This window comes from Larimichthys crocea, chromosome VI (genome assembly GCF_000972845.2).
Source record: "Larimichthys crocea isolate SSNF chromosome VI, L_crocea_2.0, whole genome shotgun sequence".
Taxonomy (NCBI): domain Eukaryota; kingdom Metazoa; phylum Chordata; class Actinopteri; family Sciaenidae; genus Larimichthys; species Larimichthys crocea.
The window spans coordinates 16,024,917-16,051,984 of record NC_040016.1 but is presented as its reverse complement, the minus strand read 5'-3'; the positions used below and the strand labels follow the sequence as shown (position 1 = coordinate 16,051,984).

Here is a 27,068-nt window from a genome sequence, read left to right as displayed (position 1 = left end):
ATTGAACGATTTAGGTATAAAACAAATGACTGTTTACTTATAATTAGCCATCAAGTCCTGCTATCAATCAAGTGATACTCACAATGGCTCCTGAGTGGGTTTTAGCTTATTTTTCAAATAGCAAAATGGAACTAAAAGACCACTCTTGTGTGAAAAGTTTTAAATCTTGAGCCGGCCAGTTTGAAAAATAACAGGTGATGTGTTTTATCTAATCAATTCTGTCAGCATAACAAACCTATAAAAAAGGTGACCAGGCCACACACTGAACAAAGCAGCAATAACCCTTTCCAACTTTTTGTCACAGAGGCCAGATGAGGTGAAGTGCACATACTCTGGGTCCGGAGGCATATGCATAAAGGAAAGCAGGGCAGCGTGCAAGTGTTTGACGTTTATTCCAGGTGAAAGAAAAATTGACTTAATTATGCCCATTTCCAAGAGCTGTTGCTCTGTCCAAGTTTCAAAATTGATTAACAACATTCTGGGGAGCTGAAACAAAATTGAAGCTCATTTTACACGCAAACATCTGTCCACTGGTGTTTATATCCCTGGGCTTCTCCTTTGGCAGCTTATTTTACTGAATAAATAAGTGCATCGCTAGAAGTGCTGCGGCATATCAGCCAGAAGTCCTCTGCTTTAAAAGAAACCTCCCATTTTTTTTACACCTGAATTGATATTGTAAGGTGTAAGAACACCATATAAAATCTTACATATGTGAGGAAACCTTGATCTAATGATAACTTTACACTCGATAGCTAACTTTTATCATGATCATAACACCATCATTTTAAGGTGTAGTCTCTCTCTTTATCTCAAGATTTGTCACTATCACTGTATCAATCAATGAGAAACATTGACATGAATTGGACATTCTCCTCTTATTTCCATTGATTTTAGTTTGAGATGCACCCTTAATTTTATTTTAAATCTGACGTTTATACAGACCAGTTTATGTGGACTAGGGCTGTGACGACATCAGATTTTTACTACATGATTATCATGGCCAACAAAAAATGAAAAAAAAAAACACAGTTAATGGTGTATTTCAATATGTATAGTAAATCTGCTACTGTAAATCTCCTACTGTACCATGGTGTCAAAAGTATGACTGCACATGTATGCATGTGCTCTTTGATCATAAATAATAGCATAGCATGGAAAAATGAAACCTTTATAAGGACCTTTGCTTGTGCATGTGCTTACAGGTGAGCTTACAAGGTTTCCTCTTCATGTGCTACCTTGAGTAACAGATGTGGTCAAATTGCTCTGACTGGACAGTTGCCCAACAACTTGATTACCTCTCACAACACAAGGGTTTTAGACAACGGCAGAGTGCCAGCACCTTTTTTTTTACTAGTATTATGAATCAAAATTTCACTTCACTGCAAGAAATTCAGCAGCATTAAACTGACTTTTGGTTGCAAAGCTACTTTTTTTTGGTTCAGCCTTGTTTATCCTATCATTACCTTTAACTTTTTTTAGAAATGTATGTACGACATATAGATAATTTATTAGTCAAATGATAATTTATTCACTTCTCCCTCCAAGATGGAAGGCTAACAATAGGCTCTGTCCTTGTCATTCATCAGAGAAATAAATGCTACAAATAGAAGCTCTCAGCGGCAGCAGAGACACAGCGCATCCCTGGTACTCAAAAAAAAAAATTTCCTTAGTACTCACTCCATTTTTCAAAGGTAAAGACGTAGTACCTGACAACAACTAGTGGAAACCTGTTTTTATATTATTTTGAAAATAACATGGAGGAGAAAATTGTTTCCCCCCTGCCCCGCAGTGGTTACCCCTGAGGCTGAAAATGAGCATTAGAAAGCCTTTGACACAAGGCTAACACATTTTCATTGAATCTCAGCAGCTAATTCCAAGAGAGCTCCCCACGACATACAAAAAGACACTCTGCAGAGAAGAGACAAAAATGGAGAAGAAAGAAATGAATGAAAATGAATAGATATTGTCAAACGCTCCTGTCATTTGTCGCCCCCTCGTATAGACAGACAGACAGATAGAGCATATATAGATATAGAGATAGATAGATAGATAGATAGATAGATAGATAGATAGATAGATAGATGAAATAAATAAAGAGGAAAAGAAAAAAAAATAGAAGCATAGCTGATACAAGATGTGTAATCTTGAATACCTTTCTTTGGTTTATAATTACAATGTGAAATATTTCACTGCATTTCTTTATATTGTGAGCAATAAAAAGATCTAATAATAATAATATAATAATAAATAATATAATATATAATAATAATAATAATAATAATACTAAATATAATAACAATAACAAGAACAATAAGTATTAATATACTTTCTTTCACAATGCTGTGACCCAGACTAATCATCTCTGTGTGATTAAGAGCTGAAGGTTAATGTGGGCTCATGCAGATGGGAGAAGGAGCAAGCTGGGAGTTAAGGAGATCAGGCCAGACAATGTTCTAGAAAGGCACAGGCAGGCGGCGGTGCAAAAGCACAGGGGGGCTATAAGTGGTTAAGAGTCTGTAGATCAAGGGGAGGTGAGGCCTGAGCCTCATTACACATGTAAATGCAGCTTCCAGCATGGAGGCCCCACTTTAAAGCCTTGCTTTTCTAATTATTCCTTTACTCTGCACATGATAATTGGGTCTTACAGCCCAGGGCCTGTTGACTACGTACCAAAAATAAAACAACCTAATGACTCTGTCCATTTTAATGGTGATCAGTGGAATAACCTGGCCTCCTCTTGGATCAGAAATAACCATGGTTTCCGCCTTTGCCTTGATTTTTCAAACAGACTCCCACTATTAGAGTTGTGCTGGATAATGATGCATATAAAAATCATTCTAGAGTTTAATTTTGTCACCTGTTTGCCATTAAGGAATTTATGTTAATCTATGTTAACTGCTATAAAATCCATTAGAACATTTCTCTGACTTCTGTAATGATGGAAATAATTGATGTCTGTTATGAAGAGTATCTTAAATGGCACGCATAAAACTTATTTTGTCAGCCAAAATAGTTATACAAACAATGTTTTCATTCAAATTCCCCAAATCTCATCTATTTCACGGTGAAACCGGTGAAATATTAGCCACTACTGACTTTTATTTTGCATCCAGCATGAAAAAAAAAAACAGACAGAATAAATATATTCTTTGCCAAATTTTTGTCATTTATGGCTATTATTCGGACACATTTTCACTGTGAAAAAGTGTCCCCTTGCCCCAAATTTTTAAATGTCCTTTGGTATGAAGAGTCAGATAATAGTGTGCAATTGAAAACGATTCACTTAATAAGGTAGTTACAGAAAGACTAGACATAGGTTGGTGAGTAGGAGGGGTGGCAAAAAAAATCAATACATGTGAATACTGCGGGAATAATGAGAGAAAAAACATTCTAAACTCAAAGTTCACTTACTGGCTTTTTCTGGAGTATTTCACCATATCCTAAGGCCTTCTTCAGTAGATACTGTAGAACTCACTCAGGTGAGAGGGATAATACATTTATCTGTGATCATGTTATGACACCTGATCAACTTGTGTTTTCTGAAGAAGGTCGTGAGAGGAAATGCTAGTACATGTATGTTACTCCAATCACAGATACTGTGGAGGTTCAACATACAAAAATATACTGTGATATGGTCTTTAGGTTTCTGATATCAATGCACTGGCACATAGATGACAATGTTATTTTTACTCCTGACATTTTACTAACTAGAGACCATGCTGATATCTCACAAATTTAGTCTAAATCAAATAAGCTCAGAGAAGAAAGTATACTGGTTCACACAGTTCCTCTGTCTAACCATATTTTTAGTAAAGATGGACTCAAGAAACATATCTTTTCATATCTTAATAATTAATTCTGCCTGCCTGAGTGACCAACTTCAAACAACTCGGCTTATGGGTATAATTGAAAACATGATTAACATGTAACATGTTACTAAAATAAAGGTGTTTATGTACAGTATGTGTTTACTTTAATTATACCTTATGTAACATGTATATTGGTTTAAATAGGAACTTTAGTGTTGTTTAATGAGTGGAATGCTTGTTTCAATATATCCGCATCTACCTACAGTCTTATAGTGATTAATGTATACAATGCAAGAAGAAAAAAAATAAAAATAAAAATCACAGATGTTATAATATACCACCCACAGCTGAGAACACTTCAGCTCACTTCACATCAATAATTAGCTATGAGTTTTGTATACTTATAAATGTTATGGTCAATACTGTGTGTATTGTGAGCTATTTTGGTGCTGCCTTTTAAACTGAATTACCCACAGATAATATGATTGTTTTTGGCATGGATACAAATCGTATTTTCTAATGATGCTAAATAACATATTATTGCTTTGGTATTTGCCCAAACTCCTGTCTTCATTATCATCAACACCAATGAAATGGGGGATTAATCCGTGAAGCTCCACTAGCTTGATCAGTACAATTATCATTTTTCAAGATTTACAAGATTTACTTTACAAAAGATTAAAAAGCTTACCTGGCCTGGCTTGGCATCTTCACATATAGAAGCTTCATACGGTGTGGCCAGCTCAGGAGGATTGTCATTTACATCCAGAATCCGAATACTCACTGCTGAATGGGACGCCATGGTGTGGTTATCTACAGGAGAAACAGAAAGAAAACATATGAACTAAACCTGTCTAGACACATAACTATCAGGATAAAGAGCTGTGGCAGATACAGCTTTGCGTGATATTTTAGCTGCATTTTCAACAATATATGTTAAGTCACCCACAGTGTGAAACAAATCAAAATGACTACAGTGGTTGGATCAGAGCAATTGTAAGGCTGCCACACATAACACCAGTGTCTGGCAACTGAACAACTGAGGTTCTGATCTCAGTTGGAGTGTTTCTCAAGTAACAGGCCATCTACACTGAAATTGTGCATCTTATGTGTATATATGTTACTATATATATATATATATATATACACATAGTATCTTTTTTTGTTTACTTAAATCAATAAAGCTGTCTACCCAGGCTGGAAAATGAGTCACTTTTCTCTTGTGCTTTACTGAAACCGAAGGCTTATTTTTACATTTCAGTTTTCATTACTTATCTGTGTAACTACAGGGATTGTGTATTGAACTGAAACAAAATGCAACTGACCAAAAGCCTTTTGCCTGAACAGATCCAGTGTAGACATCGATAAGAGGGCTGCAGATGCAGCTGACATGCTCATTTTGCTGTACGAGGCTGGTGTGTAGACAATGTTTAAGAGTCCATAATCGGCACAATGCTCAGTGCTTTTCTTGTCTGTCTCCAATATGAGTGAAACAAGACTCAGAGAGTCAGATGGATGTAATTTTCCACAAGGAAGCAGACAGTTGGTTTGGCATTGTCACTAAGTGCTGGAGGGTTTTAATCTAATGTCTCCACAAATTGCACCCATTACCTGAACAACACTTTCTGGCACCAGTGAGTGACATGAAAATTGTACCAAAGATGCCATTTTTGTCTCTAGGTCCTCGCTATCAGATAATGACACCACAGTATTTAGCTGTTTAATAGTCTGAGTGCAAGTGGTAGACCCCAGCGCACTGATAATGACAAATAAATGCTTTTGACAAAATTGCAAATATAGTACGCTAAATTGTATTTCTCATGCCATTTTCAACTCAATAAAATGCAAGAAATAACACCACAATGCACTCTCAAGATATGTTTCTTAATGGGCCAGAATGTAAACGTGGGAGTAAAGGAGATTATGTAATTAGTACATTCAAAACCCACTTCAAATTAGCTCGACTTCTCCTTGAATCGTAATTCCCATTCTTAATCATAGGATAATGTCTGATGGAATTTATATTTTACTCATAAAACACTATGTACAGTACAGAAGGGAGCCAGAGGCCTGGCACGCGTGCGTGCATATGCATGTGTGCGTGTGAAAGGTGTGTTCGAGAAATAGAAATAGAAATAGAGAGAGAGAGAGAGAGGGAAAGAGAGCATCGCCTCTGCATTGAGTGATGTGGTTGCATGAAGTGCTGGACTGGTTAATTAGAGTACATTGCTTATGAATAAATCAGTATACACAGCTGTCACCATACAGTTCATGCAAACTACAGAAAATCTAACAACATGCAGCTCCAACAAAAATCCAATGGTTACAAAAACACACACAAACCTGTGTAGTAAAAAGAGCTCAACTGGATCAATTTAAATTATTGTAATTATGTAAATATTGCAGATCATTAAGCAAACTTTTATTTTGTGAAATTACTTACGCATGTACAGTATATGTGAGAACTAAATTAACATCATCAAGTGATTTAGGGCAGTGTTCGCAATTTCAATGAACAGTGAGCTATTGTTACTCGTTATTAGATATAGTAACCTGTAGCTAAATGCCCATACTTGTGTGGATACATTCGGGCAACTACAATTACTCAGTTCAGGGAAATGTTATGGTCAAGGTTAAGGTCAGAGAAAGATCACCTTCATGGTTGAAAATTACTTTGGTTAAGTTGTCCTCTCTCCACTAATTTGTGTCTTCAGACAATTATTGTTCCATAAAGAAGACATTAAAGGTTAAAGAGTGACATATTTGGGGGCGTGTTTGCTCTAAATGATAAATCTCCCTCACACTCAGTCCCACCCAGTTTTTCCTCTTTGCTGCCCATTTGGATTGTCTGGCTTCAGCAATTTGCGACAAGATGATGTCAAGGGTAAACTTTACAAACAAATTAAAAATGTATAATAGAAACCTATGAGTGAACTCAGGCAGGCAGATGATAGAAATGGAGAGATAGCATGCAGGTGAGCTCCTACAGAGGCTAGATAGAAGAAAGGGACAAGACAGTTTTTTACCAAAGAGACTCAGGCAAGTCGATAATCAACAGTCTTTTGCAGACAAAGTCCCAAGCTCTATATCTCACCACACAGTTCTGCCCACCAGTGGCACAGCTGCTAATGAATGCTGGTCTCAACTAATAGCATAATCCTCACATCAATGCAGGGTTTTAATGACTGCTTTTTGCCAGAGCAGCAAGAACATAAACGCACAGAGAGCTCCACCAGTGCTATATATCTCCTCTCTTTTTCTTCTTCTAATTTCGTCTTCACATTATGCTCCTGTCCCCACTGTTCCAAAATGAAAATCAGCAATCATCAGATGTTACACATTTTACATTTCAATTCCCAGAATTGAAAACAGATGAAACAATGTGGGAATCCCCCGCCTCTACCCACCCCAAACTCTTTCCATGGAGAAAAAGAGTTATTCAGTGAGACAGGTTCATTCATCTGGACCAAGTGGCGCTGTTCTAAATCTGTCTGCAGATAGAGAAGAAGAATAAAAGGATTTCAACAGATTATTGGCATGCTCTGCATCTGTGCGGCACTCACCAGCTGTTACGAATCTTTCAGAATGACTGTATAGTAGATCTCTAAGGCACTGAATTACACTGACATAACTTCAGGGAAGACAGATAGAGGATGTGAGAGTGTGCGAGTGCATTACTTTGCATACATGTGCATGTCTGCATGCAGTAGTGTGGATGTGTGTGCTCCTTGTGACCAAATCGTTCATCTTCTTTGCTGAAGGAAATGGTTTTGTTTACAATATCAGTATTTTCAGTAGTGGAACATGGAATACAAAAGTGTTTGAATGGTCTCTTTACTGAGCCAGAGGCCTGACCATGTAGGCACAGAAGGCTGCAAAGTATTACGGTCATTTTTCTTCAGTTGTATAGTTCCAATATTACACAGTCCCACCAGCTTTCAACCAAACAGTCCGTATTAAAATGCCCCCCCATGAAAACAAAACAAAACATTTCAAAGCCTACAAAACGTGCCAAATAATTGAATATATTCAGTAAATCTGTTGGACTATATGGAATATACCTAAAGGAAAAGAAGAAAATAAAACAAAATTGCCCCTTATCAAAGACAAATGTTTCCACAACAGCGAACAGATTCATGTGCTGATTCTCACATGCAGTGACAGCTTCTCATTTCCATTACAATATTCAGCCAGCAAATAAAGAAAGTCATTTTCACCACTATCAAGATTAAACAGGTTTAGCAACTGGGGATACACATGTCTCAAACACCAAGGAGATTCAAAATATGCCTCTGAATGCAAAGGTTTTCTCTACGCTGCTTTTTGTTCATTTTCATGACAAAAATAAATAAATAAAAATTCTAGGATGAATTGAACGCAAACAACAATCTCACTACACGTATAACACCTGAACAAATACATAAAATTGGAGCAAGACTTTGCATTTAAACGCCAACTGAACGCAAACAACTTCTCCCAATGTTAACATGAATCATAATACACCATACACCATCTGACAGACAGCTTGTGGGATAAGAAACTGATCAACCAAGCAACCAATTAGAGCAACCCATATACATGCAGTAAACTCTACATGAAAAGCGCTACTAATTGATGCCTTATTAATCAAACAATCTTCTCACTGTTCTGAAGTATCCACTCAGTCTTCATGAGTGAGATGCCTTAATGTGTGCTGATGTAAAGCCACAACATGTCATGATGTAACAAACGATAATGCCATTCTCATATAACGGAAATGCTGTCAGAGTTGCCCTTTCCGTGAAGGGGATCTTCAACATACTCTGTTTGTTTGAAAACTGAGAAATAAACTGAAAATGATCATAACCTCGCAGTGTCTCTGCCAGCACACCTCTGTTGGTGACTGAAAACTGTGAATGGGCTCCATCATGCAATAGATGTGTTTTTTTTTTTTTTTTTTGGTCTTGGCAATGAAGTGTAATCCAAGTTTAGAAAAACTCTTCATATGCTTTCCTGTGAAGATATTTTCCAACCCTCCAGAATCATATGCTGTTCTGATTCCCCGCTGGTGGAGGCCTTCTCTGCATATTAAAGATAGCTACTGAAAAAATGTGATCATTCTCTCTGCTTTTATCAGGTTACTGTGGACTTTGGATGTAATTTTGAATAAGGAATCTGTCCAACTTTAATGAAACCTTAGAAAAACACTGGCTCATCATGCTCACCGTTGTTTTGGCACACTGTATGTACCTTGTTGTCATTATTTATTTACCAATCAATGAAGGTCTTATACTTGAACACAAGATGGATGATTTCCTCAAGTTTCATAACAGTCAAACATGTAATGGTAATGAGTGCAGTAATGAGATTATGAGCTGCACTCATATCTGTGCATCATCAAAATTCACTGAACGGGGTCTGAAGTATCAAGGGACAGATGATGAGGCAACCAAACAAAAGGTTCACTCCATATTCATCCAAGTACAGCACATCAATACACAACAAACCTGATGACAGTGACACGTCTATTCATCTTTACAATATTCTTAGACTAAACCAATGCAAGTGATCACCTCTGAGACTTTCAGTGCCAGAAAATTCCCACCAACACTCAGTACAATATACTATGACTGACCGCTATTTGACAAATTAATTATCATTGTCAATCTTCCAACAGATAAACAACACACCCACTGTTTGAGTATTCAGGATTGCATCCACCTCCACAACTACACTGACAGCAGTGTAAGGACATGTGAGTGGATATATAACAGGACAGACCAGCACCACACACTGGCCAGGTCACAACCTCTGGACCCTGATTACGTATTATTATGTCTCCCCAGAGATGTGTTTTTCACCACAATAGCAACCACTCATCCACAGAGAGCACTTTAAACTCTCTCTCTAGTGCATAACAACATCCCATGTTCTGTTCTTTTCTGACCAAATCATCTCATTTTTAACTCCAGTTTATTGTGAACCGCTTTTTGTAGTCCAAATATAGGATTTACTTATTTATTATTTATATTTTCAGATCCATTTTTCTTTAGCATTTTTCAACTTTGATTGAAAAGAGACACTTATCTCGCTTCACAATGTTGCAACAAGTGTGTGATTCATTTGGAGTCAGAGAGAATAATGTTCTAACGGGGGAAACAAATCAAAGAGTGTGCATTTGTTTGCCAGACACCAAGTGAGAAAAGTTATGCAGTAGAAAATGTCTCTTCACCGCAACAGTGCAAGAGATAAAGACTTTCCAGCTACTTCGGTATCTTTTTGCCCTTAGGGTGATGCTCTTTTTTTTTTCCACCTACCTGTCTGAGCAAAAAAGCAGTTTTGCAAGGTGATATCATACTTGCTATCAGTTCTCGAAAATTATATGTCACTCTAACTTACACCGATATGTTTCTATGGAGGAGACTGTCAGGAAGTACGAGTACCACGGCTAGTGACAGTGCAGTTAAATGCTGCTCCCGTACTCAGGGGGTTCTTTGTTCTGTGGAAGGAAGACAAGTACTATACAGATGAGAGGTTGTTTCCTCCTTTACAGTGACAATGTCTGCAGGAAGAGATGCTATAGGTACTTTTAACTGGGTGAATTTGAAGACATGCCGTGTGTGCATGTGTGTGTATTTTGATCGGTGGGGTATCATCACAGTGTGGTCTGCTCATAGCTGCACTTGAACTAAAACATCTTTACCCATACCCATATGCGGCAATTGAGATTTACTGCTTTTCTTGCAGTTTTGTAGCCGGGGTTAATCCTAGGGCACAGACTCCGAGGATGTCAGAAAGATGTTGCTACTTGTCCAATACTGATACAGTGGCAATACGATAGTTCACAGGTCAGTAATGGACTGGGGGAATAATTAAGGGTTGTGCCACAAAACTCTAGTTTTAACAATGTCCTCAGACAAGTTGACCTTGTGGCTCTCCAGCCTTAATGAGCAGAGGGACCCAAAAAAAAGAAAAAGGAAAAAAAAAGAAGAACAAAATCATTATGGAGAAAATGAAGTTCTTTCTTAAAATACTCTAGCTAGCTGCTTCACAAGTCCCACCGCCTCTCTATCCCCATTTCTCATGTGGCCTTTTTTATTCTTTTTATGCCTCTCCTTTTTTTTTTCTGTCTCCTGTCTGTGCATCTACAGCTCTCAGGACTCATGAGCAAACAGGCGATAAAGAAATATTTCTGGATGGGAATTCTGATGGTGTTGACCAGTGACTCTGTCCGTCCGGATATTTCCTTGGAAGGCAATGTGAGAGGCTTTATCTATGAAGTGCAGGCATGTGTTTATGTCTGATACTGGAGGGGTTAGGGCCGCTTTAAATGTTCAATTAACATTAAAATGTGCCTATGACATAATGCCAAGCACAAAGAGGCAAAGCACAAAAGCACCCAAATTGCTCTGGGAATTATAGCAAAAAAAAAAAAAGACTCTAGTCTAATTTTGTCTTAATGTCTGTGTCGGGTGAGACTGCTTACTATTCAGTTTGGGCTGTATTGATTATCAGAGTAATCACAGTCTGCAGTTATATGAGAGAGGAACAAATATGAAGACTTTTTAAAATCAGCTTTCTTTATGTGCATTGTTTTTTTTGTTTTTTTTTGTTCTTGTGTGCGATTGCAAATACTAGTTAGATGCAGAATGCAATCTCTTCTGCTTTCACTGCAATCCCAAAATCACTTCATCTATATGAGATTGAAAAAGTGGGGAATACCAGGCCTCCTCCTTTCTCAAGTTTACTTCTAATGGTATAGTAATAACTTCCCAGCTCCCCAAGTTATTACATTCTTCATTTCTTTGCAAAGACAAAATGAGCCAATGAGATGAAAAAAAAAAATGTTACCTCTATCTTTGTCAGCTCTACGACAAGCGATAAAATTATTGCTATTTTTTGTTTGGCATGCCATTTTTCCGACAGCCCATTATTACAAAACCCCAGCAGTACCAAAGCCCATTTGTCCGACAGTTATTCTGAAAACAAACGCTAATTGCTCTGAAGGCCCGTTGCTCCAAAAATACACACTCTGCTAACTTTCCTGATGCAAATAACATACTTTTTTTTAATCCAAAACTTTGATATTTTCCTAAAGCTATCCAAGTGAATTTGGTGCCTGAAACTAATCAAACTGCAACACAACAATAACCACATTTATTTTCGTTACCTCACTATTGTTACCATGATGATGAAGGTCACCTGATGAAGATCACATGACTTTATCCTTTCCTGCACATCCAAATACAGTAAGATAAAAAGGCCATGTGTATTTTCAGAAAACCTGGCCTTCACAGCTATGGGCTTTTGTTTTAGGGCTGTTTGAAAAATGGTCTTTTGGTCCAATGGGACATTTTTTTGGGATATTGGGGTTTCAGAATAATGGGTCATCTGAACAATGGCAGTTCATGCATTTTCATGCTGGTATTACAAAGATGTTGGTGCATTGAAGGCTACCACAGAGGACTTCAATGTCCTTGATGGGTTGGCAGAACATATGAAAAACCAGATCAGTGCAGGTTTCCAGCTGACCAGATGTTTTACTTATGAAGCTGAGCCATGTACAGTGATGATATTCCCAGCTCCTTCAGGTTATTATCTTCTTCATTCTCTTTGTAATGACAAAATAAGCCAATGAGATGAAAAAATGTAAGCCCTTCCTTCATTTGTCAGCTCTAAGACAAGCAATGAAAAGCCCATTTGTCCAATAGTTGTTCGGAAGTGCCAATACAACCAACCAACTTACATATGATCTTTTCCTAAACCTCTTTGTAATTTAAACAGTAGCCCAAACATCAAATTCCTTGATTGACAGGTCTAACAAGTGCTAGGGCAATAAATTAATCCAAAAATAACTTATTTGCTGTGTTTTCTAATGATGTAATAAAAGTCAAACAAGCACCAGTGCATCTCCCATAAAATGCAGAATATTGTAGTATATGTATATTATCTAGTCTTATCTACCATAAGTTATTAATATATTTTCCTTGTTCTCAGATGATATATTTTGTTTACTACAAACTCTTGTCTACTTAAGTGCTGCTCTACTATCGTGCATTGCTTTCCTTGTCTTTCTCAAAGCTAAAAGCCACAACACTCTGCTGCTGAAAATGTGCCAAAAGCCTCTGTAGCTAATGCTGCACAGTAGTGTGAGGCTGTCTGTCACCTCTTATCACCCCTAGTGGGAGTTGGAAAATGTTGGACAGCTAATTCAACATGTACAGTCTCCATCACTGGCAGGCATTGGGTGTAGACAAAGCTTGCCAATCATTAGAGCAATTTGAAATATCTTGTTCTAAAGAAAGTTGTTTTGTGATGTATGACTTGTACATTTGGGTTTGTTGCTGTGTTTTATTTGTATTGCTGTATTTGTATCTTTATTATTTGTTTAGTTCTCATACTGTAACTGTATCTTTACTTTTGTATGGTTACTTTATCTTTACTTTATGCTAATGTATTTGTGGCCTGTTATTTGCTGCAAGTGTTCTCCTTTAGAGCAAATCTAATTTCTGTTCTGTTCATATTTCCAGAGAGATGAGAAGAAGTAAATGACTGCTACAGTACATTAACTGTAATTGTGAAAGATTATACTGTAAAGATGAATTTTAATTACATGTTCGTTTCATTGCTGTTTTGTTGGTGCATTCATTTTTGTATTGGTGATGGCGCATTTCTTAAAGGCTTTTTTTAATTGCTTAAGAACCACATATTTCAGACAGAGTGAAAACAATTTGGCTAAGATTGTAATTTGTGTTGTCAGTTGTGCATAACTGTTGAAATGGGTTTTTACAGAGTATTTTCAGCAATTTTCAGAAATGTTGGCAAGATGAAAAAGTCACTTGATAATAAATAATATGACATTAGTCCAAGCAGTCTGCCGATGTACAAATCCTACCAGTGATACGCTCAATTTAAAATGGAGAGCAATGTACCTGCTTCTACGGCCTTCACAGTGATATTATGCCAGCCTGCGGTTTCTCGATCCAAAATCTTTCCCAGTGTGATGGCACCTGAATCAGGATCAATATGGAAGATCATCTCCTGGTCTGTGGTTCGATCAATGGAAAACCTTAACAGCAGATAAAAAAAGAAGACGTAGACGTTGAGAAAAAGAAGCAGTAACTGAGAAGAAAGAGAGAGAATCAATAGTTATACATGAATTTCAAATGTGGAGTAATTTAATTGAGGTATTTTTTAAAGAACTTAACAAGGACTTTTGAGTTGACTTTGGCTACACTGAATAATAACACCTCATACTGAAGGGACCAGGGTTAAAGTACTTATATTTTAAAGCCATTCACTGAAAGTTTGTCACATGTCTTGTGACCCTCATATCACGTGTCCCTGGAATGCAAGCAGGTATATAGTCTCTCTTTCTTTGCCTAATCACAGTAATACAAAAAACATTAAATTTTTATTGTGCACTCTAGAAAAACCACAAATGCATCTTTCCTTCTTTGGGGTACTTTGTGCTCTGAAAATATTGGTGAGTCAACAAAAAGCTGCTGAAAGGTTTCTTTGTTCTTAGTTTCTCTCCCCTATCACACACAGCTGGCTGACTCTACTCATGCCCACATAAACCATAATAAAGTATCGTGGGCACTATAAGGTTTAAGGCCCCTCTGACAAAGATGCCAGGCAGCATTCTTCCAGGTCTCATGGGAATGATGGTCACAAGTTGTAAATAAAAAAACATAATGTCAAGAGCCCCATATCCATCATATATGGTATGGAGAAGAGCAAAATACATTTAATTTACATTTGTACTGAATTCAGTTAAAGTCAGCAGATGTCAATAAATTAAACTGATTCCAATAATCAACCTCAGGAGGACAAATATTTCTCTCTCTCTACTCTTTTTTTAAGTTAGGGTGTAACTAGATTTGGATAGAATGACCTCATAATAACCTATGGTTGAAATTCTGCATGTTGAAAATCAACTTTTGCCATTGACCACCAGTTTATCACAGGGCTGACACATAGAGTCAAACAATCTTTCACACTCACACTCACACCTATGGGCAATTTTAGATTTTACCACTTAACCTAATGACTTTAAGATGGAGAAAACCCACGGAGAACATGCAAACTCCACAGTCCACCACAGAAAGGCTCTGGCTGACTGTGGGGTTCGATCTGTCAATCTGTCTGCATCACAAAACACAAACATGGCTTTTATACACATGGTTTTCCACATCCCTGTTAGATAGATAAGGCAGTATCTATGTCTTTAAAACTACAACGATTTTACTACAATACTATTATCTCATTTGTTTTGTATAAGATCATCTTTTGACAAGTCTGTCTGTCAGTCGTTTGATAACCGGGTTGAAACCGTTTTTTGTTCTTACATGAGGAGCGGATTCCATTTGCAGATTTGTTTTTATTGAGCCAGAAATAATCTCACACCAATAAAAATGAATGAAATTCACAGTAAAAGAATATTTTGAACTAAAACATCATCACTTAGCAAATAACAGCATGATAATGCACAATTCAAAGGCAGCGTGTTGCCTGATGCCAGAGGGATTAAGTTCGCTAACTTTGCCCAATAGGTGGCCCCTGGCCAAGTGGTGGCTTCTGGCCAAAATCTCTCCTTCCGTGTCAATAACTCACATATTCAATAACTCACACACACATGAACACATGCACTTATATATGCTTGCACACGTATCTCACACTTAAAGCCCCAGGCTACCAAGACACTGGTGAAAGACAACGCTGCCATTGTGTTGCACTTTATTACACCTGCAACTCTGAGCCTCATGCATTTTTAATGGAGGTAATTTGCACAGGCACTGCGTGTGTCGCTGTATACTCCATCAGTGAGACTGTCTTAGCCCTTATCTACATTCCCCTCTCACACTACAACTGCTCTTCTGAGGACATATAAACTGTAGACCTTGCTACAGAAGATTACCAGATGATATTGTTTTTTATCACACACAGTGGTCGGAAAGAAAAAAGAGACGTACACTACAGCTTCATCCATTGTACAAGTCCCTCTGTTCACTGTTTGCTTGGGCTTTCACTCCATCTTCAAAAGGAATTGTTAAATAAAAAGATTTTGCTCTTAAGTCAGCTGCCTATTGTGGCTTGTGAGTTATAGTTGTTTAAAGTTCCATTTTTCAAAGTATGAAATTTTGTTTTAATTACAATGTGTCCACATTGTTAAAGTAGCATATAGTAGATGCATGATAGTGGGCTTGTGGAATGGTTAACAATGTTGCACTGTCCGGTCCAAGCAACATAAACATGAAGTACTCATTGACATGCAAAACCTTGCTTTGTAATGCTGTTATTAATACTTAGCAGTAACCTTTCCACAGCAGTATTTTATCGCCAATGTTTTGGTTGATATATTTCATCAGGCTGCTGGGAAAAGCAGTTGTGTACCTAGAGTATCTACTGTTTTAATATTATCTCTACATTTTCATCTTTTTTTTATGTCACATTTTAACACAGCCAAAAGATTTTCATTTATAGTCATTTCAATATTATTACCAAATCAAATCGCACATGCCCTCCAGTACAACCTCCAGTACTCTTGGGTCAGAAACAATCCTTCAAAACAGTTTGCTTTATTCATCATATTTGAAGTAACAGTAGTTGTGGTAAATGGATGGACTGTACGTATGCAGCGCCTTTTCTAGTCTTTCGACCACTCAAAGTGCTTTTCCATTTGTATCTCTTTCACCCATTCACACACATTCACTCACTGATGGTATTGGCTGCCATATAGGGTGTCAACTGCTCATCATTTTGAGGAGCTAACCATTCATACACATTCAAACACCGATGGCACAGCCTTCTGGAGCAATTTGGGGTTCAGTATCTTGTCCAAGGACACCCCCACATGCAGACTGGAGGGGATCGAACTGGAGATCGAAATGTCGATCTTCTGATTTGTGGACAACCCGCTCTACCTCCGAGCCACAAAATTTATTGTGGGCCGTAAATGTGTTAAGGCATTGTCTTCTGTTATTTCTGTTATATATACAGACAGTATATGTTATTTTGTTCCAAGAAAACGTCAACACTATGCAACATTTTACATGTGTGACTAAAAGTTAACCATAACCTTACAGTACATCATCGTACCTGACAGGCTTATTCTTCACATCTGGATCCCTGGCAGTGACGATACCAACAAGCGCTCCTACTTTGGCATCCTCCTGCACTTCCATGATAGCGCCTTCTGCTGGTTGAAAAATGGGTGGTTCATCTATGTCCGACACACTGACCCGGACAATGGTCTGGTCTCGGAAGGAACCCAGGTCCACGAAGCGAGGGTCAACATGCTTATTTACTGCCTCCACCACGACATTGTGTGTGCGCTTGCTCTCAAAGTCCAGTGGCTGAAAAACAAATGACGAAATATTTTGTTTCATTACACAATAAGCTATTTAAAATGAAGACATGAGTCCTGAAATACAGATGTATAAGAATATACTGTTGAAATATTGCTTGTAGCCATTGGTGGCAGCAATGAGCCAATGCATTTCCATTCTTGTTCGAAGTGATAGTTACCGGCTAATCACTAGATCATCACCAGTGGTAGCTAGAATGATGGAGCCACATTGTGGATAGTCCACTGAAATACTACTGGCTGAGTGCCATGTCACACTTTGATGTAACATTTACTGTGTAGATACAAACTAAATTCCCAATTCTTCTTCCTGGCAGGTGATATTTACAGTGGTTGTGGACCATGACAGTGCTAGCACATTGTCGTGTATATCAGGGGTTTAGGGGTATGCAATACTTTACATGTAAGTACTCTAACTAAAATTAACCATTACCTTTTTTTAGACTGACATGAAGATTAAATCTGATATACTGTACGTTCAACGCTGAAATAATACTGCTAGCATTCTGCATTTCTTGCAATGGGAAAACAAATTGAAAGCAGTTGTACTTATGGAGAGCAACTAATGATCATCAATAATCAAAGAACAGTCTTCTCTCTTTCTCTATACAGCACACCTTGAGTTTCTCTCTGAGCTAGTTCTAAAAACTGTTCAGCCTACTGACAAGACAGACTTATCTGGGAGTTGATGTGATGGGAAGTCTGGTGAGAGATGGTTCAGTTGCACTTTGAAGAAGTTCTCAGGAGACCTTGATGACTTACACAGTATTATTTATTGAAAGCCGGTTGAGAAGAATAGATCAGCAGTACAAGTGAATCACTGCATAGGTGCTAACCCAATTCTTAATTCTTCTTCCTGGCAGAGAGCATTTATCCTTACTAGAGCTACTGTCCAAATAAGGTCATTCTTCATCAATCTATACATGTGGAAAGATTTTAATGGATCAAAACAATACACTATGCACACATAAAGTAACTTAAGTTACATTGTGTGTCAGTACAGGTCACGTACAGTGTCTTCTACAGAGAGCTAGTCAGTCTGTTTGTCTGAAGCAAAATAAAGATGATATTGACCTTGGGTTGCCTCAGAGACAGACCACAGTTCTGCCTTTCAAGGCACCTCAGTCAGTCTAAACAACTGAAAAAGCTGAGAACGAGTAGAGACAGAGTTTAATTTTTTTTCTGGAAGAAGCGTGCAGTCTCCTTTAGGTTTGCCAGTGACCATAGACCAAGAGGAAATGTGACTGGTATGTCCAGTAATGGTAGCTACTAATTTTTGAGTTCAAGTTTGTTCTCTGCCAGCACAAAGTAGCCATAGTTTGATTTTAATCTATAATAAGATTGATGATACTTACAAAATTGTCTAGTAGATAAATTACTCTTAGCTAGGGTTTAGGTGAGTTTGGATTAAATATGGGGGATTTATGTTTTAAAAGAGTGAACATTTTGTGCATTTGTATGAATTGAACATGAATAAAGAAAAAAAAAGAAAAAAAAAGAAATCTTGTCTGTTAATCTTGGCCTAACAGACAACAGCAGCAGGGCAGCATTACGTTAATCGTACCTTCTTGATGGAGACGACAGCTTCCTGTGTCTCAACATCGGTAGTGACCTTGAAGAGATCCCCACCATCTTTGACCAGATAGACCATATCTGTGTTCTCTCCCATGTCTGCATCCGTGGCAATGACGCGTCCAACTGGCGTTCCCACTGCTGCCGCCTCTGACAATGAAAACTGGTACATCTCTGGTATATGGAGTACATGGACAGATAAAACAACGAGAGTTTAGCAAAGAAACAGAGGGATAAAATGGCAAAAGCATTGTAGGTAGACATCACAAAACAAGAAGAATGAGAGACAAAGGTAACATGGAAAGAAGATAAAAGAACACCGGTGGAGGAGAGATAGATGGATGGCCGTAGGTGGAAAAAGGAGGGTGGGAAGTGGGGATATTGGTAGAAGAGATGGATTGGGAGTAGAAACTGAAAAGTGGGAGGAGGAACGGATGAGAGAGTAACAAAGATAAAGAGGGCAAAAGACGGTTAATGGAAAAATGAAGTTGGGATGGGATTATAATGAAAGAACAGCAACAAATAAACTGCAGGCGGTTATTGTCAGTGTCATTATTGCATTCATATAAAAGTGTTCAAAGTAAAGTATGTTTTGTCCTTATGCAACAATTTCCTCTATCAAAATAAATCACAATGTTTTATAAGCACTGCAGTACATTGACAGTTAACATAACTTAACATTAGTCCTACTTATTTGACTAACTTAAACTCTTAAATAAAACAATATAAAGAGGTTAATGTAATATGTACATAAAACAGTATTGAAATTGTAATAATGGAAAAAAAGCACATATTATATAAAGTAAGTACTTATGCAGCATGAGTATGAATGCAGGACATGGTGTGAATCCTAAATGTGAAGTAATATTTCAAATGACAGAACAGACTGAAGAAAATATAAGATCTGGCAGTTCATTATGAACAAGATAAAAAGATAAAAGTAAGAAGATAAAACTTCATTGTTCCCAAGAGGGAAATCATGTGAAAACATCAAAGTCTTTGCAGATACAGTATGCCATCTTTCTTTGCTTCTTATTTATGAAGCCATTTTCCAAATTCTATCTATTCCCTATACCATAGATTGGAGACACCACAATCTTGCAGGGTTTATCCCTCTGAGTGGGTAAATATGATTTACTGAGATGAAAAAAAGGATTTATACAGAAATAAGAAAAGGTGCGTGGAGACATATCAAATACAATCAAACAGGCTGTCAGATGGTGCTCCTCCAGCTGTAGCAAAAGTAATAGTGTTACGGTTTATCTCCAAAAAAGAGGACAAAATAAAAAAAGTTGAAATGAAAGCAAGCAGGGAAAGTACCATTTTGTTCATAAATCTCATTATTATTCAGTCAGGGGTAGCATACACTGTGTTGATATGTATGTAATTGGGAGGATACACCACATTAAGTGCAAGAGAAATCAGACATTTTAAAAGGAGTGAAACCTTACCACTTTTTTATTGCGCCACATGCAATTTTGCTAATGCACTACGTCAAAAAAAAAAGAAAAAAAAAAAAAGCTTAAGCTGTTTGCACCAAATAAGATCTTTCAAATGAAATAGCGTTCGTGTGGTGAGGTGACAGATTGCATTTTTAGCTGAATGGTTTAACCTGTTGTGCATGTGTGCACTGAAAACCATTTAGCCCAAAACACACCTTACCATCATAAATCTATAACATTACTATGAGGGAACAATCAGCAGTATTGATTCAGTCCTCTCTTGAGTCTTGCTTAAAAAGAATGATCAAATGTGCAGTGGAACGCGTCAATTCTCCATATTTGATAGACTACTTTGTTATGGGCTGAAGGTTTGATGGGCCAATAAATTGAAGTTAGGCGATTTTCTCAGACTACATGCAGGCCATTCAGTCTGGATGCTGATGCTGCCATTGCTTATTGGTGTCAGCAGCCTGTAGGTTGCAAACTACAGTATATATCTTTTATCATCTTATTAGTGTTTCTGTGTCAGTGTGTCCTTACTCATTATTTTGTACCTTCCTCTCTTAATTCTCACTCTTCATTCTTTTGTGCCATTTTCTCCTTGTGTGTCTCTTCATCTGTTTTTTTCTGTCTAAAGTAAGATAATGCACGAGAGACACTCACTCTGTGGGAAGCGCGGCGGGTTGTCATTAACGTCTGTGATCACTATGGTCACCGTGGTGGAGCCGGAGAGACCACCCATTTGTCCTGCCATGTCTGTTGCCTTGACGACCAATTCGTAACGATCCTGTGTCTCACGATCCAAATCTGCCACTGCTGTCATGATGATCCCTAATGATTGAGGAATGTAGGAGATATTCAAGGAGAAACAGGGATAGGAAGAGAGAGAATATCAACTTCTGCTTAGCACTGTATCATGGAGACGCAAGTGCAGCACATTACATTTCACCTCCTCAGAGTGACTGGATGGAAGAGATAGTGTCATATTTGCGCCTCTGCGTATACACCATTTTATGGCTGAGCTGTATTAAAATGAATAATATATAGAGGCAGAATGAAGGCAAGCCTCAGCCACCCTGAACAGCATTACAACTCTTCCATGGTGGGTAGGACTGCAATCAGACCTGAGAAGTGGATTTCCAAAGAGCAAGTAAGGGACATAGAGAAAGTGATGTAATGTGGAGAGTGAGATAGAAGTCACACAGAGAGCTTCAATGGCTTCATTTACTCCAGAGTGCACATTCTGCTACATTTTAACAGAGTTATTGGTCAGTTCAAAAACAGGCCGTTGACTGAGTTAAGCCATGCTAGTCTTCCAATTTAAAGAACTGTAATGAAAGGGCAACTTCCAATTTGCAAGTGGAGATCAGCCGAACAACAAATGACTGAAAAACAATTGAGGTGACTCAAATAAACATTGTGGAAATAGATTTGGTCAGCTCATTGTGATTGATTGAGACGATGATTTCTGGATCATTATGTTGTGTTATTATTGGTGTGAGACAACTTCCACAACTGTTGGGTCTCATTTTAATCTCATCTTATTCTCTCACAGACTAAAACTTGGTCTTTTTTTGGTTATCGCTTCCTTGCTGCTTGTCCCAGCAGCAGCATCACATGCTGGCTGGTTGACTGTGCAGTAGTAATATAATTCCACTTTACCCCTTGGGATTTTTCACACTGGAATCTATTAATGCATTTCCTGGGCTTGGTGTGCTGTCTCACTCCCAAAGGTTTGCATTGTGTTGGGTACACAACTGACTGATTCCAGTCACATTTAGCCTTGGGCCATGTTCTGTGAGTAACCAAAATACAGTACATGCGGCGCTGGAGTTAAGGAGGGAGGCAGATGACATGCTCTTTCATCCACAAAAGGCTAGAGGGGATGCATCTAAATCAGGGCTGTCAAAAGTAAAGCCCCCATTCACAACTAGTACAGCATCATTACTCCAACATCATGGTGGAGACTATATGCAGATGAGTCACCATGGTCTGTATTTATGAATGCAGTCAGTCTATGTGCTCAAGATCCCAATGCATATCATGTAGTTTTAACATTATCTATTTTAATCAAGTGATATGCTCTGGGTACATGATGGGTACCATGATAATTGAAAGGATCCTGTCAGACTGTAATTTCTTCTGACACTGTCAGCAACCGATGATCTTTACATATAGCTGCAGTGACATTTTACAGGAGGTATCACTGCCCTCTTACAGTGTACAGTGTCTCACTGTGTAGACCATGCTTACACCTAGTACATACATAAACCACAGTTCATATACAATACTGAATACTGGTGTTTCTGGATGGCAGCAGACACAGATATATGTTTTTTTTTGTGTTGTTTTATTATAACAGCATTAAAATAATCTATAATAGAATTCCCATTAATGTCTGTAAATGTGTTTTAGTACGCAGTATTAAAATGAATAATTAAATTACTTGAATGATGATGTATTTTCAAATAAAAAGAGGAAATGTCCTTATTTACAGTGTATGGTTCAGCCCTTGTAAAATCACCCCCCTTGACTCAAATAATCAGAAAACACCTACAGACAATTCCAGCATGGCCAAAGCGACAGAACAAAAAAACACAGCGATATTGCTGTTCAGTTTGTTGTCAGAGTGAGTGAGAGTGATATTAATGAGGCAGATTTCTCAGCTGTTCTGTCTCCTTCTTATTTTGACCTCCTTGACTCGCACCTATTAGGCTGGCCTGTCTGCCTACAAAGTGGGGAAAGAAAGGAGGGGGGTGGGCGGAATGGAGGTCGTGAGGCAGAAGCTGGAATGAACCATCCAGTCTCCCGGCTAGTCCCACCAAGGCAGAGCCATTTATCATCCACGTTCCCAGGCTGACCAAATCAAAGTGGTGGAGACCAAAAAGAATCATTAAAATTTTAGTGCTTTTCCCTGGAGGGGCATTCCAAGGCAACACCAATGCTAAGCTACTCCTGAAGGATTATGGGTCAGGCAATATCACTCCTATAAGCCCCAGACCAGTTGGGGAATAGGGATTTTTCCATTATATAGTTCAGGGAAATTCTTCATGGAGAAAAAATATATGACCCAGGATTCTGATGTAATGCTAGGTGATTACTCAGACAAGTATGATATTCTTTGATCCTTATAGTTGGGGAACTTTTAGGCTTTACTGTGCTGGACACCCAGTACATTTGGTCGATACCAGCAAAGTCTAAAAAATCAATAAAGCAAGTGACAATAAAGCCAAAGCAGTTAAATGTAATATACCTGCAGATAGCACATTTTTGTTTCTCTCACTGAATGGTATTGCATGTTACCTCATTTTACAAATTTAGTTAGGATAGGCTTGATGGTGCAGCACTAGGTTGAGCCAAGCAATCTAAACCACATGGAATTTTATGGTGTTGGCTAGAAGGAGCTAATATTGGCTAAAACTTTATAAAACTGTTTATTTCTGGCCAATTGATTTTTATGTTTTTGGCCAAAAATTTTGATTGATCTGGGATTTATGGTCTCTGAGCTCTAGATTGCTTTAGGTACTGGGGGATCTTATGAAAAGAAAAGAGTGGCGTACGTAGGGAGTGTTGTCTTTATCGTTCTTACCTGTGTTCCTGTCAACTGTGAAAAACTTTTCTCCATCCAGTACACTGTACACCACTCTGGCACTGCTGCCGTATGTAGGGTCGTCAGCATCTGATGCAGTGACCTTCATAACGGACGCTCCTGTTGAGAAGAGACAACATAATGTCAAAAAACAGAGAATAAAAACTTATGAGCCAGGAGGCCACTGGGAAAACTTTAGACAAGTGTTGGAATTTAGTTAGGTTTGTGTATTGTGTACATGGAAGGACAGAGAGTGTGTGTGTATAAAACTAGTATTATATTTATTCATATTTTATTCATCCTCACTTTTCCTCACACGCTGTTTGGGTTAGGATTAGGTTAAAAGGAAGGCAGTAGAGCTTTTGTTGCACCAGCACAGGTAATATAATATATAAAAGATACATAAATAAATAAAAATTAAGACATTAAAAAATGACACTTATACTTCAGGAAATAGACCAATGATCCCAGCCTCTTCTGCAGTGTGGTCTCCACTGTGACCAGGCACAACTGCTTAGCCTTTTTTCACGAGTGTGTTACACTTGCTTCTGAGAGAGTGGTCCCGTATGATGGGAAATCAGATTTTAAGTAGGTAGGGGGATCAGGAGTGGGGCAGTGTTTAGGGATAGGTATGTGAGTGCAGTGCAGTTGGGTTTAAGCACTGTGAAGGAACGTGCTTAAGTTTAGGGTAATGAGTGGATGATAGGTTAACTAGAGAAGCTGGCTGAATCTGTCAGGGGAAACCAATTAGGCTCTAAAGAAACAAACAAAAAACAATAATAATAAGACTAAAAAACTTGAAAAATACAGATAAGACATTCCCATTAGGGTTAGACACAAAGTTAAGGTACACAATAAGGTTAATGTTGTGGGCTAGGAAATGTGTGACATCAGTAAGAAGGACTCATAAGCATAGTAACGGTAATGCTTGTGTGAGTTAGAGTGCAGTCTGTGATTATACTTGGGAGAGGGAGGTTAATGCATTTGGGTACCACTGCACCAAGTAGCTATTTCATCTCTATGCATATCATTTTCCAAACAAATTTTCTGATGTTTTAAATTACTTTTTTTACTACACCTGAGGTTGTTTTGCCTCATTGGCACAGAAGTTGTGCTCAGAAATGAAAGAAAACATGGAGTCATCGAGTCAACATTATAGCTTCAAAGACTGTTAGAAGCTCAAGAAATCTACAACAAACAATTACCCCTGATTACAGGCACTTAGACAGAGAATAGAGCCATTTTTACTTGAAGATTTCAAATTTGTATTTGTGGAGCAATAGTGTTTAAGTCATTATTTCCGTGCATACACAAGCCTCCGGCAGTAACGACACCGATGCATCTCTCTATTTAGTCAAACATTTTAGTTAAAGCTCAGCCTAAAGCCTTAGAAAACTTGAAGGTTCTTCATTTTCAAGGGAAGAAACAAGCACATACTTTCATTTTTTGCATATATGAGCACATTTTTATTTCTTTCTATAAATCATTTCAAAAAGAAAAAAAAAAGAGAGAGAGAGAGAGAGAAAACGTTCCTGGGTGCCATAGGTCCTCAAGGACAAGGAGTCAGTCTTTGTCTCCATCCCTCTGGCCAATGCTATGGGTAATTACTGACAGCTGGTGTTGTCCACCAAAGGTCATCGCTGAAGCCTTTCTCAGAGCCCTGTCATGCTACTGTCCAGCCACATAATGGCCATATGCTAATGATGCTAATTAGTGGTAAGTGTCAAAGCACTGTTTGTTTCCTGTCATCCAACGGAGCACTTAAGGGGGGGGAGAGAGGCTAGTGGATTATCATTAAAGTCACACGGCCATTAAATCAGACAGTTCAGATCGCTCTCCTGTTGCTGTCACCAGTAGCGCTCTTTTGTTCTCCCTGTATGTGGATAGGAGCCGGTCAATTTGAACATATAGCTAGTATAATTACATAGTGCACAACAGGGTTTATGATACAAGTGAAACAAATGAGGGTGTGCTACTTTTCACCTATTCTGAACCTGTGTGGCTGATGTGACAAACTAGCTCAAAGGTAAAATATCCTCTGAAACAATTAGTGAGAAAAACAGAGAAAAAGAAATTATGAGGAGTTCTGGTACTGTCAACAGCCTGCTGTGGTTTGTCAGGTAATCCAGATATATTGCAACTCCCAGTGGATTCAAAGTGCTGCATATTAACGAGGATGAGATGAGCTTTTAATTCATATTCTGAATCATGTCATGCATGCATTACCTCATCCAAATATGCAAAAGTACACACCAGGCTGATCCTTAGAAGATCAAGATATGCTGCATCCCAGTTGGGGGATGAGTTTGATATCATTTTCTATCATATTGAATGCACAGCTATATAGAAGCAAGGCATTTTCATTACTGGCAACAAGCAGGGGTCTGTTAATTCTTCCTACCTGGTTGGCCCTACTGCTGTGGGTTCCGCAAAGCCATTTTCATCCATGGGATTACTCTCTTATCTTAATTTTCCCCAGGTAACAATCAGTTTGAAGCTCAACTGTTTCTGGTACTGGCTGGCAGCAACGTCAGACAGCTTGCAAGAACTATATAAATGCAAATGCTTCTTTATTGTGTTTATATTAAAAAGAGAAGTGAAGCAGTGAGTTTGGCACTTGGGTTCTTATTAAAGCTCTGGCTTGCATCAGTGTTTTCAGTCGGAGAAGTCATTACTTACAGTATCTGCTGGCATGGTTGGTGTCTCACTTAAGAAGATTCTACTGTTGATGGACTTGTGGGAATTCAATAAAAATTATTGACTTTCGCGGATTCGAATGTAATGCATATTGCAGTAATAGGAGAAGAATGTCTAATGGAGAGAAGCTCCAGATATTCATTAGCTAAAGAGTTGTTTTTCTCTCACCAACTAAAACTTCAATCACAAATGGCTCTCAGATGAGACAGCGTGCGCTGTAGCAATAATAATTTTCATTACCAAAATATACAGGTTTACCTCTTTTTATTTCTCCTCATCGGCACATTTGTTTGGGCCGAGTTTGTTTGTTTTGGTGATACAACAACGTTCGAGCTCACATTCTTCATGTATCCATGCAATAACACCACAGGTGAAGCTGAACGACACCTTTAACTATACACTGTGGTATTCAGTTTTTTTCTAGTAGCACAACAATAAAACGTGATATGATATTATTTCTGCAAACACAAAGTGGTTGATGTTTGTGGCATTACTGTAGAAGGGTGTGTATTCACCAGTAAATCCTGATCAGCTGTCACGTTTCTGACCACACCCGAACAGCTGAGGTCAAAAGTGCACAACGCATTTCAGCTCAGTTAATCAATTCTTTA

The 27,068-nt window shown here is 38.2% G+C and overlaps 1 protein-coding gene across 1 annotated transcript in view; it reads right to left on the bottom strand.

Annotated features, from left to right (window-relative positions):
• cdh22 (cadherin 22) overlaps positions 1-27,068 on the bottom strand; it is a 142,182-nt gene that overhangs the window by 20,874 nt on the left and 94,240 nt on the right. Inside the window, exons 5-10 of the mRNA XM_027279848.1 lie at positions 23,761-23,880; positions 20,835-21,002; positions 18,722-18,903; positions 16,890-17,146; positions 13,721-13,857; positions 4,501-4,622 (exon numbers count right to left, since the gene is read on the bottom strand). Coding sequence (XP_027135649.1) covers positions 4,501-4,622; positions 13,721-13,857; positions 16,890-17,146; positions 18,722-18,903; positions 20,835-21,002; positions 23,761-23,880 — 986 coding nt within the window. The remainder of the gene's footprint in view (positions 1-4,500; positions 4,623-13,720; positions 13,858-16,889; positions 17,147-18,721; positions 18,904-20,834; positions 21,003-23,760; positions 23,881-27,068) is intronic.